General features: G+C 44.0%; 1 protein-coding gene across 3 annotated transcripts in view; it reads left to right on the forward strand.

Annotated features, from left to right (window-relative positions):
• The window catches only part of SPDEF (SAM pointed domain containing ETS transcription factor), an 89,592-nt gene that overhangs the window by 61,576 nt on the left and 14,046 nt on the right, over positions 1-13,970 (forward strand). For all 3 annotated transcript variants that reach the window (XM_033919409.1, XM_033919408.1, XM_033919410.1), the window contains exons 2-4: positions 2,550-3,035; positions 12,758-12,955; positions 13,617-13,664. In XM_033919409.1, the coding sequence (XP_033775300.1) occupies positions 2,576-3,035; positions 12,758-12,955; positions 13,617-13,664 (706 nt within the window). In that variant the 5' untranslated portion in view covers positions 2,550-2,575. The remainder of the gene's footprint in view (positions 1-2,549; positions 3,036-12,757; positions 12,956-13,616; positions 13,665-13,970) is intronic.

Here is a 13,970-nt window from a genome sequence, read left to right on the forward strand (position 1 = left end):
TGGAAATTTTAGGTAAAAAGATGCCTCAAGAACTAAGACTATTGTTCTTAATTTGAAAAATTCTTTCTTTCTTAGTTGCGTAGCTCTTGAGACATCAGGAAAAATTCTGACCAAATCTCCACAAAATTTTATCAACCTATTTTTAAAGGGCTCCTTTTAGCGACACTTTTCGTTTTATTTCATATTGTTGAATGAAGTGTCGAGAAAAGTGTGGAATAACCTGCAAGTCTCATGGCTCCATATCATTCTCTTCTTGGCTGAGAGCTTTTTCAGCGGCCTCTTGTATAAAGGCAGACACTTGGCTACATACGTGGACTTTTGATTTCCTGCACCTAAGTACCTGCAGTTTGATGGCATGCCTACTACAAAACAAAAATTCGGCAAAACTTCAAATCCCCACGGCAGTAACAGAACTATTAATAATAGGACAAATCAGTATGGGCCAAAAAAGTTAAATAAATAGTACATACTTTTTAAAGCCCCAGGCAGGAAACTTATAGGTTGACCAGCACCAGGTTAATAAACCTAAATAAGTCTCAGTGAAACAAACGTCCAGTGTAAGTGCTGGGAGGGGAGAGAAGGGGGAAAAAGACGTGGTAAAAACCTGTCCCCTTGCAATCAATTCAAAAGTTCAAAACTTTGAGAATAAGCAATAGTGTCCATACAATATCCAACAAAGGGAAACTTATCTGGGTCACGAAGGGTTCCTCTCACGCCTACTTTTATCCACATAGAATACAGGAGCTCTGGGGGCATTTCCAGGATTCGACTGGAAACTACGCACTTACTTAAAGGTCAGCTGTGTTGGTGAATACTGAATTGTGCATGAATAAATTGTCAATTAAGAACCCTGCTGCAAATTTACTTCATAAAAATATTAAGGAGTTGTGTGGACATTTCATGATGCCTAATGTTCTCGCTTGACTCCAGGAACTAACCAATGACGAGTAATCTTTCAAAATACTCAATGACATCACAATGAGCTCTGCCATCCCTGAGATTTTAACCGAACCTTTTCTCTCTAACAGAAATAAAAGACACACAGAGAGGTCAATATTCAGCAGGGTGGCCACTGATTAAAAATATACAGAGAAACCCATATATCTTTTAGGTGGATTTACAACTAGACCAGGGGTGTCCAACCTGCGGCCCAAGTTCCCCATGCGGCCCCATGAAGTATTTTGTGCGGCCCCGGTTGAGGGCGATGCAGTGTTTTCCTCTGCTGCCTCTGGGTGTTTACCGTTTTGCCGGCTCCCTCCTCTGTCTTGCTGCAGTGTTTGCGCATTTGTGCGGCCCCAGAAACATTTTTTTCAGCCAATGCGGCCCAGGGAAGCCAAAAAGTTGGACACCCTTGAACTAGACTGTCTAATTTATTTATTTATTGGGATTTATCAAGTGCCTTTTCATGAAGAGATTCACCCAAAGCAGTTTACAGTACATTGAATAGTAATCAGGTACTCTTAAGTAAAAAGTAGAAAGTCAGACTACTGAATATGTGTTCCTTTGGCCTGCTACACATTCAGTCCACCTAGGGATGAAGTTATCTGGATAGTTTCAGAATATCAACACGATCTGCAACTCCTGTGCTCATTTCATTAATTAAACTGATATATTTTATAATGACCTGTACAAACAAAACGTATCTGCTCCTTGGAAGGAGATGTGGGCTTAGCACCCGATGCTTGCTGACTGCGTTAGTGCTTGTGAATATCATCCTAAGAGAGTCTAAGTTCAGGGGAGCTTTGAGAAGGTGTCCTAGGGCTTTCTACTATCTATGGTAGAATGTTGAACTAAGCTGGACAAACTTTTCATAGGTCTTAAGAAAGAGACCCACTTGCAGGAGGAGACAAATAGAAAAACAAGCATGACGAATTTATAAGACCAGTTTCCCTGTAGGAGTCTCAGCCGATAGGTTTGGAAAGGTTGAAGATCCAAGTGCGTTCTTTGCAGTCACATCCAGCTCTTTTTTGAGCTGGTCTCAGGATCACTTTCCTGCTACAGGTCCTTCATTGTGCCAACACTTGTACAAGGATAGATGGTTGGATGGAAGTTGTGCTTTGTTGTGTATGCTGTTTTGATTAAGATGTGAGATAAGTGCGTTCTGTCTATTACATGTGGTGCGTCTCTCCCAATGTACTGTACAGAATAGCCCCATTTTGATCAGAATGCTGAGATAGGCCTAGAGTTTGGTTTTGGCGCTGTGACCTTTTGCTTTCATGCTACCATTGACACACTTCATCATTTTGATGCATTCTTTAACCACTGGCTCTCTCCCTCTGATCTGATTAAGTGATCAGGCCCAGCTCCCAAAGGGCAGCCCTCAGCCCAGTGACCCAGAAGTGACCAAATGACAAGAGCCCACAGAAGAAGTATTTAACATGCTTTCTTGTGTGAGGTTCCTGGCTGTGAGTTGTCATTGGCAATTCTCCTGACTCTGTTCCCTAGTAATAGGCTTAGTTTGTCCTACACATTGTGTTGGTTCAGTCAGTGGAAGGAGAAGAATTACTGTTTATTAAAGGCCTCTTTGCATTGTCCATTTTCTTTTTTAGATCTTGAAACGGCGCTCATTAGAGGAATGGGCAGTGCTGGCCCCGGGCTGACTGCTCTGCAGCACGGACGGATTGCTTTTCAGGACTCTGTGTTGACAACTCTGGAGAAACCCATCAAGGACCCTGAGAACAGGACTTGGAGCTCTCTGGACAGTCCTAGCCCTCCTGCCACCCCAGAGCAAGCCCTGCCTACGTTCTACCTCTCCTACTTTGACATGCTCTATCCCACCGAAGACCCTAGCTGGGTAGCCAAGGGACTGCTAGAGAGCCCACACAACAGTGCCCACGGGGGCAGAAATGAGGGCCAGAAGGAGCCAGAGCAGTGCCCTGTGATTGACAGCCAGGGCTTGGGGCTGAGTCATGAATTGGACTATCATACATCATTACACCTGGAAGAGCACTCACTGGAGCAGATGCAAACCATGGTGGTAGGGGAGGTATTAAAAGACATTGAAACAGCCTGCAAACTCCTTAATATCTCTGCAGGTAGGTATCTTTCTTCCCACCTCCTCATCTCATACTTCTTGCCTTTAACTCCTATGTCTCTCTCATTGCCTGTGTTCTACCCTCCTATTCATCTCCCTGTCTTCCCATTATTGCAATTCCCTCTTTCCATCCCCTGCTCCTCTGATCTTGTGTCCTTGTGTCCTTGTTTTTTCATTCCCTGCCTCCTTCACGCCTACCTTCCATCTCTCCACGTATTTGTCTCATTTATTGACTGATGTACTTGACCACCTTTAGTCCTACTTCTCTGAGGGGCTCTAAAAATCTTGAATTATCCATCCCCGTCCAGCCTTTCACGACCTTCACCCTGTCATCCACATTCTCTTCTTTCTCACCTTCTTCCATCTTGCTCCCTCTATATTCATCTGCATGGTGCAATATCCAGCACAGGTAAGAAGATCCAAAGCTGAGGGCTCTGAATGGTGAGTCATAAACTACAAATTCCTGCTATATATATGATAAGACATACGTGTCTTGTGGGAGACCCCCTTGAGGGCAATGTCTCCAAATGCATTAGTTTAGGCATCCCATAACAATAATGAACCTCATTCCTGAGTCAGGATGTGAGGAGTATGATCTCAGTCTCTCAAATTTCCTGTTCTCTTATAAGCAGGCATGCCAAGTGTTGTACCTCAATTGCAAGCCTATCTTCTCCTCCCTCCCCTGGTTGTACTGGAGGAAAGGCTAGATGCCTCTTTTGAGAGCTGGGTTAAGAAGGAAGATACCTGAGGTGAAGGGAGGTATTAGAACTGAGGCCCAGGAAAATAGAAAAATTTATGGCGGTGGCACTCTTCCCCATTATCTCAGGATGCTGTTAAAGAGCCCTCTTACTTTTTAATACTTCACCAATACCCAACCACTACATTAGAGAGCCATGTTTCAAATAATTGGAATGGGATTTGTATATTGCCTTTTTGTGGCTTTGGCATTTCAAAGCTGACATTCAAAGCAGTGGGCACTGAAGGATTAAGTGAATTGCCCAGGGTCACAAGAAGCAGCACTGGGATTTGATCTCACAACCTCTGGGTGCAGTGAGCCACACCTTCAGTCTATCCCAGTATGGCAATTCTTATGTGAGCTGAGTATAGGACAATCAAGCCATTGTGACATCACTGATGAGGCTGGCTCTTAGGCATTGGTGGAATGAGGCATTATGACATCACAATCTGAGCTCTGGAATGTTGCTATTCTTTGTGTTTCTGCCAGGTACTTGTGACCTGGGTTGGTCACCGTTGGAACCAGGATACTGGGCTTGATGAAAGGGAAAGTGAATGGGGACTTGTATACTGCCTTTTTGTGGCTTTGGCATTTCAAAGCTGACGGCAATGGAGGATTAAGTGACTTGATCAGGGTCACAAGGAGCAGCACCAGGATTTGATCTCACAACCTCTGGGTGCAGAGGCAGAAACTCAACCAGTGAGCCACACCTTCCCACAGACTTTAAATACAAATCTTGCCCCTTTAGTGGGTGTGTTATAGTTGGTGGCTATGTGATAGAGATTAGAAAACCAATGGATCTGGCTTGATGGTTGCACCGAAGTATAAGGACCCCAGTTACCAATAGGGATTAGAGCTCTGCTAGGAGTGGATGGCCTCTAACAAGATCCCTAGTGTTCCTGGAAAGGGTTCTTGCTGAGTTAAGGCTAGAAGCCAACATATTCAGCCTTTTCAGCAGCCTCTCTGGTAAACAAAATCTATTTTGTCCCCAAAAACTGTCTTCACCCAAGGTTAGCAACTATATATCCACCCAGAGCATTCGACCCTATTAAGGACATAAAACCTAAGAGTTGCCAGACTTGGACAGACCAAAGGTCCATCAAGCCTGCTATCCTGTTTCCAACAGTGGTCAGCCCAGGTCACAAGTACCTGGCAAGATCCCAAAAGAGTATTGCCCTCCAAAACCTTATTTATCCAACCTTCTCCTCGGCGCTCGGGTTGCCGTCTGTTTTTTTGCTAAAGGTGGCCCAGCAGTTGGAAGGACCTTAAAATAAGTAATGTAAGTGCTAGTAATCCTCTGGCCATCAGCCTTACCTCCACTCCACACAGTTCTTTTCCAGGCCAGAGACAGTTCTATACCATTATACTTCCCCCACAACTTCCAGAAAAATATCAGGCATGCAAAATCATGTACAAATTTAGTCCCCGGGCAAAAATCACATAATACTTCAGGGATAATAGATCTTCCAACTCCAGTATTCAAATATCACTTTCTCCCCGAGGCTATAACAGGGGCTTGGGAAGCTGACAGTTTAGAAAAAGCTGCTCCCTCCTCCACTGCCATCACCACTGCATTTACATTATTCAAATCAGCTAAACAGTAGCTGTGATTGACAGGTGTTGAAATAGAATATTCTGTAACAGGACAGGACTGGAATAGGAAGGATCAGGGGAGATTACAGAGAGATAATGAAGAAGGGGGGGGGGAGGGAGAGATAAAGTAGAACAGGACAACCAGAGAGGGAAAGGAGAATGGCGGGAGAATGAGATTTAAAAAAAAATGAATGAAAGTGGCATAATTTAATGAACAGGAAGACACAGGAGCTCAGTACCTGCAGTACAAGCATTTTGCAGCAGGAACTCAGTGCCTGTGAATGGTCTCACAGCTGGGATAAAATGGTTTACAGTGAATAGTTACACAGCTGGGATTCAGTGGCTGTGAATGGTTTTTGCAGCTGGAGCTCAGTGCCTGAGAGGTTTCACAGGTAGAGCTCAATGCCTGTGAGCATCTCACAGCTGGAACTCAGTGCCTGTGAATGGCTTCACAGCTGGATCTCAGTGTTTGTGAACAGTTTCACAGTTGTAATGCAGTGCTTTTGAAGGGTTTCAGAGTTAGAGTTCAATGCCTGTGAACATCTCACAGCTGGAGCCCAGTGCCTATGAGCATGTCACTTCTGGAGCTCAGTGCTTGTGAGCATTTTCACAGCTGGAGCTCAGTACTTCTGCATGGTTTCACAGCTGGAACTCAGTGCCTGTGAATGGCTTCACAGCTGGAGCTCAGTATTTATGAGTGGTTTCACAGCTGGAGCTCAGTTCCTATGAGCATTTTCGCAGCTGGATTGGCCACCGTGAGAATGGACAACTGGGCTTGATGAACCATTGGTCTGACCCAGTAAAGCTAGTCTTATGTTCTTACATGAGCCAAGTATAGAACAATTAAGCCACTGTAACATCACTGATGAGGTTGGCTCTGAGGCACTATGACATCACAATCTCAGCTCTGGAATGTTGCTCTCATTGGGGTTCCAGAATCTTGCTATTCTTTGAGATGCTGGAATGTTGCTACTCCTTGGGTTTTCGCCAGGTACTAGGGACCTGGATTGACTACCATGAGAATGGGCTACTGGGCTTGATGGACAATTGGTCTGACCCAGTACGGCCATTGTTATGTTCTTACGTGAGCCATTATAACTTCAGCGATGAGGTTGGCTCTGAGGCACTGTGGAATGAGGCATTATGACATCACAATCTCAGCTCTGGAATGTTGCTCTCATTGGAGTTACGGAATCTTGCTATTCTTTGAGATGCTGGAATGTTGCTACTCCTTGGGTTTTCGCCAGGTACTAGGGACCTGGATTGACTACCATGAGAATGGGCTACTGGGCTTGATGGACAATTGGTCTGACCCAGTACGGCCATTGTTATGTTCTTACGTGAGCCATTATAACTTCAGCGATGAGGTTGGCTCTGAGGCACTGTGGAATGAGGCATTATGACATCACAATCTCAGCTCTGGAATGTTGCTCTCATTGGGGTTACGGAATCTTGCTATTCTTTGAGATGCTGGAATGTTGCTATTCTTTGGGTTTTGGCCAGGTACTAGGGACCTGGATTGGCCACCGTGAGAATGGGCTACTGGGCTTGATGGACCATTGGTCTGACCCAGTAAGGCTGTTCTTATGGAGCCCAGTGTCTATGAGCATGTCACAGCTGGAGCTTAGTACTTGCGCTTCTTCATGCAAGGAATAGGTACAGCCCATTTTGAACAGGGGCTCAATGTGGGAAATGGAATATCCAAGTTAAGATGCTCACGTTTCCCAAGTATCATACAAAAATTCTTACAAAGTTAGAGCCTTTTGTAAAATACATAGGATAGCAGAAAATGCCTGTGTTGTTAGCACACGCAGCAGAAGCAGTTATTTTTACAAAGCTGTAAGGAGAAAAAAAAAGCAGCATCTCTCTGCAGCCTCTATGTATATGTGTCGGCACTTATATATATATACTCAACCTATTTAAAAAACAAAACAAAATACATATATAAGTGATATCAATTATCAAAATAAACCACAACAGGTTTTCTCTTTCAATTTAAAGACACAAATAGTGCACAGGGGATTAAGGACATGAACTCTTCGATCCCTCACCGTAAGCCCTGGCTGGATCAAGCACTTTTAAAAAGTTGTGTTTGCCTCAGAGCAGGAGCTAAAGTCAGTGGGGATGGGCTGTCATTTTTTAACAAAAGAGAGCGAGCAGGAAATAAATATGATATTTTGGGTTGGATTCAGTAAATTGTGCCCATGTTTGGTCGCTTGAAAAGGCCATGCAACGCTATTCTACAAATGGCGCTCTGAGTTGGGTGCCATTTATAGAATAGCGTTTAGTGCAGGGGTTCGTGCCTAGTTGTGGGCATTAGGGTTTACATCAACTGAAAGCTAATATAAATTCTCATGCCTAAATTAGACACAGATTTCCTGTATTCTCTAATATGAAGGACCGCTGAAAAGTTCTCAGCCCAACCAAGGAGAGAATGATGTGAAGCCATGAAACTTACAAGTTATTCCACACTTCTCTGGGCACTTTTTGTTTCAATGAGGCAAATGCATCTAGCAAATGGACACAACTATAGGGAAACCAAGCCATTGTGACATCACCGATGAGGTTGGCTCTTAGGCACTGGTGGATTGAGGCATTATGACATCACAATAGGAGGGGCCACTGAAACGTTCTCAGCCCAACCAAGAAGAGAATGGTGTGGAGCCATGAAACTTACAAGTTATTCCACACTTTTCGTTTCAATGAGGCAAATGCTTCTAGTAAATGGACACAACTATAGGGAAACCAAGCCATTGTGACATCACCGATGAGGTTGGCTCTTAGGCATTGTGGAATGAGGCATTATGACATCACAATAGGAGGGGCCACTGAAATGTTCTCAGCCTAACCAAGAAGAGAATGATGTGGAGCCATGAAACTTACAAGTTATTCCATACTTTTCTTGACACTTTTCGTTTCAATGAGGCAAATGCTTCTAGTAAATGGACACAAGTATAAGGAAACCAAGCCATTGTGACATCACCGATGAGGTTGGCTCTTAGGCACTGGTGGATTGAGGCATTATGACATCACAATAGGAGGGGCCACTGAAACGTTCTCAGCCCAACCAAGAAGAAAATGGTGTGGAGCCATGAAACTTACAAGTTATTCCACACTTTTCGTTTCAATGAGGCAAATGCTTCTAGTAAATGGACACAAGTATAAGGAAACCAAGCCATTGTGACATCACCGATGAGGTTGGCTCTTAGGCACTGGTGGATTGAGGCATTATGACATCACAATAGGAGGGGCCACTGAAATGTTCTCAGCCCAACCAAGAAGAAAATGGTGTGGAGCCATGAAACTTACAAGTTATTCCACACTTTTCGTTTCAATGATATGAAATGAAACATTAAAAATTTAGGCACACATCTTTATAGACTAGCACTTAGCTATATGTGCACATAAATTTGAAATATTCTCAATTAGTGCCAATAATTGATTGTTAACATCTGATTATTGGTGCTAATTGCCTTATTATTCAATAAAACTATACATGCAAATTGGGTGCACACCCAAATTTGCGCACACATAATAGTGCACCATCTTTGCACACTATTTCCAAAAAAGAGCACGCTTTTTAGAATGTGTGAACCATCACGCATGCATGTCGCTATCAGGAAACAGTGCACACTCTCTCTGAACTAACACTCTATTTGCACAATATTTTGAGAGTACCCACTCTTAATGACAATAATAATGAAAATAAAGTCTAACCAAGAAACCCCCAAAAAACAAACACCACCAAACAATGCTGCAAACCACATGGGAAACCAAATGCAGCCCTACTACCGCGTTTCCCCGAAAATAAGACCTAGTGTGGTCTTATTTTCCGGGTAGGTCTTATTTTGTTCATGTACAACAATCATCTCTCCCTTTCTCTCCTCCATCCCAATTCTTCCTTTTTCTTTTCTTCCCCCCCCCCCCATATGCAGCATCTTTCCTCCCTTCTCACCCATCCCCTTGTGCAGCATCTTTCTATCCCTCCCCCCCTTCCATCCAGCAGAACCCCACTGACCCTCCCACCATGAGACTGACATACCTCCGCTCCAAGGCCTCCTAAAGCAGCAAGGGTGGAGGTTGCTGAATCGAAAGTCCGATTTTTTCAGCAAATCAGGCAGCACTAGTGTCAAGATGGAGTCAGAGAGTGTGTGTGTGGGGGGGGGGGAGGCTTCAGGGATCAATCTTAACTAGGGCTTATTTTTGGGGTAGGGCCTATATTAGGAGCATCTTTAAAAATCATGCTAGGGCTTATTTTCGGGATAGGTCTTATTTTCAGCCAAACAGGGTAGCAGCTCCAGCTCTAAATATGAGTTCTAAATCTAGCTATTCACATTTTGACTGGGAATATTGATATTGATATTCCGATAAGTGGTGCTGAATATCCACTCAAGGATAACCACTCTGCAGGTATTTCCAAAATTGACCTTGAAGTCTGGCACAACCTCATAATAAATTCATTTCATAGTGTTTGTACACCATATTCCCTGGAACTAATAATAATGAAATGCTTGATGAATGTCTTAAAAATGGTGATACTTGTACTCCAGGTTCTGTCCCTGCCAATAGAACAGTGTTGTGGCAAGCAAAGGAGACTCCCCTGTGACAGTGATCCTGTCACACTAACAGTCTCTCTGTGTTGGTTATGTTATCTGTTAGAGCAGGAGAGCTTTTGGTGCTCCCTGAGGCAGTAGCAGAAATTAGGGCCTGTTTTACAAAGCCGCGCAACAACAGCCCCGAAGCCCTTTAAATCTCTATGGGCTTCGGGGCCATTACCGCGCGGCTTTGTAAAACAGGCCCTTAGACTTATAACAGTGATTCTTTTACAGCGAGGGTTCTCAACCCAGTCCCCAGGACACACCTAGCCACTCAGATTTTCATGATAACCACAATGAATACGCATTCAGTGGCATAGTAAGGGGGCGGACAGACCACTCCGGGCGCTGTCTTCATGGTGGGCACCTGCGCTGGCATCGCTCCTCCTCTCTGCCCCTCCGCATACCTCATCGTGGGACCAGGATGTGATGTCAGAAGGTAGCCGAGACCTGCACGAGCAGCAGGTGGAATATGCTGCTCGTACCAGTGAAAATTTCAAGTGGCGAGAAGAGTGGAGAAGGGCATTCCAAGTGGCGAGCAAGAGTGTGTGGGGTGGGGGGGCACATGGTGCGATGATGCAGGATGCCACCGCCCCGGATTCTGACCTACCTCGTGTCGCTGTATACATTTGCAAGCACTACCTCCATTGTATGCAAACGTATCTCATGCATATTCATTGGGGATATCCTCAAAACCTACTGGCAAAGAGTATCCCTGGGCCTGGTTTGAGAACCCCTATGATGGAGTGATGGAGTTTATACATGACAGTGACAGACGTTACTGTGAGGACATTAATCTCATTTGGACCTAGCTTTCTGGGGGAGTATAGAATTTGTTTATGATACAAATGGTTCTTGTAACTCTGCTGGAACAATAAAACAGGGGAAACAAATCCACAGAAATCAAACAGGCAAGAGCAAAGTGGAAATGTCCAATCAGAATGGTGCACCAAAAAAGTGTCTTTCAACTCATCTGATAAATCCAATGGTCTTTATTCATCCAAAATAACTCATACATCCAAAGCAACTCAATGACCGTGTTGTTTTGTAGCTTTACAGATTCGGAGCAACGGTATGATCATTTTACTTTAGACCATTTGTTACCCAAAGACCACTTGATACCCAAAGACTCCTAAGACTCCTGATGCAGGCCGGATGGCCGAAACATGATCATGTCGAGTCATTGAGTTGCTTTGGATGTATGAGTTATTTTGGATGAATAAAGACCATTGGATTTATCAGATGAGTTGAAAGACACTTTTTTGGTGCACCATTCTGATTGGACATTTCCACTTTGCTCTTGCCACTCTGCTGGAATACACATCTCTGTGGCTCAACAGCAGAAAGAGAGAAGGACCATCATCCAGACACCTTTAATTGGACCAATAAATGAAAGATCCAAAGAAATAGTTTCAAGTTTATTTAAAATTTGATTGGTCGCCTAATCAATATATTCAAGGCTTTGCACAATTCTAAAACCAGTTTACGACGATGTACATCGAGTGGAAGCCTAGGGAAAAAGAATCCTATCGATGAAAGCCGGGGACTTATAAAGCTGAGCCTTAAGCGATAACAAACATATTTTGTAAATTATTCTATGCGACACTGGAAGCCACTGAGATTTTTTTTAAGAATCTGCCAGGGATCTTTTGTTGGCTGCTGTAATGCACCCTGTGTTATATTTCTTCACTGGCGGTTTGTTTTCATATTATTCTATTTAGTAACGTTCTAACAAAATAAAACAGCAAATGATGGCAGATAAAGACCGCCATAGCCCATGCAATCCGCCCAGAAAGGCAGCCAAGGTTGTGCCTGTGACTATGGGCTCCTTTTACGAAGGTGGTTTAGGGCCTTAACTCGCAAATGCCGCATGCGCTAGCCGCTACCGCCTCCTCTTGAGCAGGTGGTAGTTTCTTGGCTAGCGCGCGCTAATCCGGTGCGTGAGCTAAAAGCAGCCCTATGTGGGTTAGAACCCCCCCCCTTTAAAATCTTTAGGGTTATAACTGACACCTTCCTCTATGACTTTTATTTTCTTTAAAGCGTGAAAGTAATTTAAGTGTGATTGCGAGTGGAAATGTTTTATGCGTTTATTCCATCTTCCTGCCATACAGGGAACCTCTTTGTAGAGTAACTACTTACTTTGGAATACTGCTTGTTAATTAAATTGTGGTCCATCTACAGCAGTGGTCTGAAACTCGCAGCCCGCCAGGTACTATTTTGAGGCCCTCGGTATGTTTATCATAATCACAAAAGTAAAATAGAAGTTTCTTGATCATATGTTTCTTTAGCTATAAATGACAATATTATTATTAAGACTTAGCCAAAAGGAAAGATTTATAACCTATAAAGAGTTTTACCTCATGCAAAATTGTCATTTCTTTAATAAGACATTCACTATTTTTTCTGAGGCCCTTCAAGTACCTACAAATCCAAAATATGGCCCTGCAAAGGGTTTGAGTTTGAGACCACTGATCTAGAGCACTGGATTTCTAAAAGTGGCTAATCAAATTTAAGTAATCAGATAATAACAGCTTATATTTAAGAGCTTTGGATAATTCTTAGGTTAGAAGCAGAATCTGCAGAAAATTCACTTTTCTCCCAGCTTGATCCAGTTAGTAGAATTCTGTGTTTCTATACTAAACAGCATTTTTGATTTCTTTCACATCTTCCTCTGCTGCCCCACCCTGATTGTCTAGTTTGCATGGGATATGGGACACCAGGCCTCTTGAAATGTCTGCTACGAAAACCTTTATTTCCTCCCCACACTGATCTGGACCTCTTTCCCTTCCTGCTTGGTAGATCCCATGGAGTGGAGTCCCAGTAATGTCCAGAAGTGGATTTTATGGACCGAACACCAGTACCGATTGCCACAGATTGGGAAATCCTTCCAGGACTTGTCTGGGAAAGATGTGTGTGCCATGCCCGAGGAAGAGTTCCGACAGCGCTCTCCCATCTGCGGAGACGTGCTCTATGCCCACCTGGACATCTGGAAATCAGGTATCAAAGACGCCAGAAAGTAGCACGTTTCGGGAAAAGGACTTCACAGTGCAGGACCTGGTATGATGTCTGAGGGGAGCTGCAATCTCTGGGCAGAGACAATGAAGGAGAGGGCTTGGGGGATTCATAGGAAAGATTCTGGGCATAGTGACTCCTAGGTGCCAGAGAATGCATATACGATGGCTCCCTGATGAAATGATGGATGAGGATGAGGAATGAAAGTGGCTGTGCTTAATTGGTCTCTGGTGAAAGCTGAAGAGAAAGGCTTGTGAGTTTGGCAACACTTCCGCCCTCTACTCTTCAGTAATTATCAGAATAAGTCACTCTTCTCCTCCATAACTGTGAACAAGACACCCTTACACCCCATCCCTGTTGGACACACACCTCTCTCCTTTATTATGAGCATGGCACACATACCCCCTTAGACAATCACCCTAACCTCACCTCTTCTCTGTATGATGGCTGTAGTTCTACTTGTGAAGCTATGAAATTACACCCTGCACAACTTTATGTTGAGGTATTTTTCCTACGGAGCCTGTATTGAAGCAATGCAAATAAGGACTCTAAGGCCTATCTGATCTGCCCCTTCCTGCTGCTTTCTGAGCCGGACCAATGCTCTTCTCTCTCTTCACTGGGGTCCTGTTTTGTTTTGTTTTTCCAGCTGCCTGGATGAAGGAGAAGACACCTTCTGCAGATATACGTTTCTACGGTAAGATCCTCTGCTTTCCCAGCTCTCGCCTGTATTGTCATTGTCATCTGCCTGTTTTCCTCCTCTTATTTCTACCTGCTCATAGGTGCTAGGTTTAAGAGGCTTGGGGAGGTTAAGTCTCCCCAGCCGAATTGTAGCCTTCCAATCCACAGTTTCCCTCTCTCCCTCTGCCACTCATCTAAGTTCCATTGTTCTCCTGAATTGGCGGCAGCAGCAGCAAAAGGAAGGTGATGATGTGCAGTACCAGTTTCCTGTGTACACTACTTCTAGCTCAGGGATCTCAAAGTTCCTCCTTGAGGGCCGCAA

Source organism: Geotrypetes seraphini, chromosome 13 (genome assembly GCF_902459505.1).
Source record: "Geotrypetes seraphini chromosome 13, aGeoSer1.1, whole genome shotgun sequence".
NCBI classification, from domain to species: Eukaryota; Metazoa; Chordata; class Amphibia; order Gymnophiona; family Dermophiidae; genus Geotrypetes; species Geotrypetes seraphini.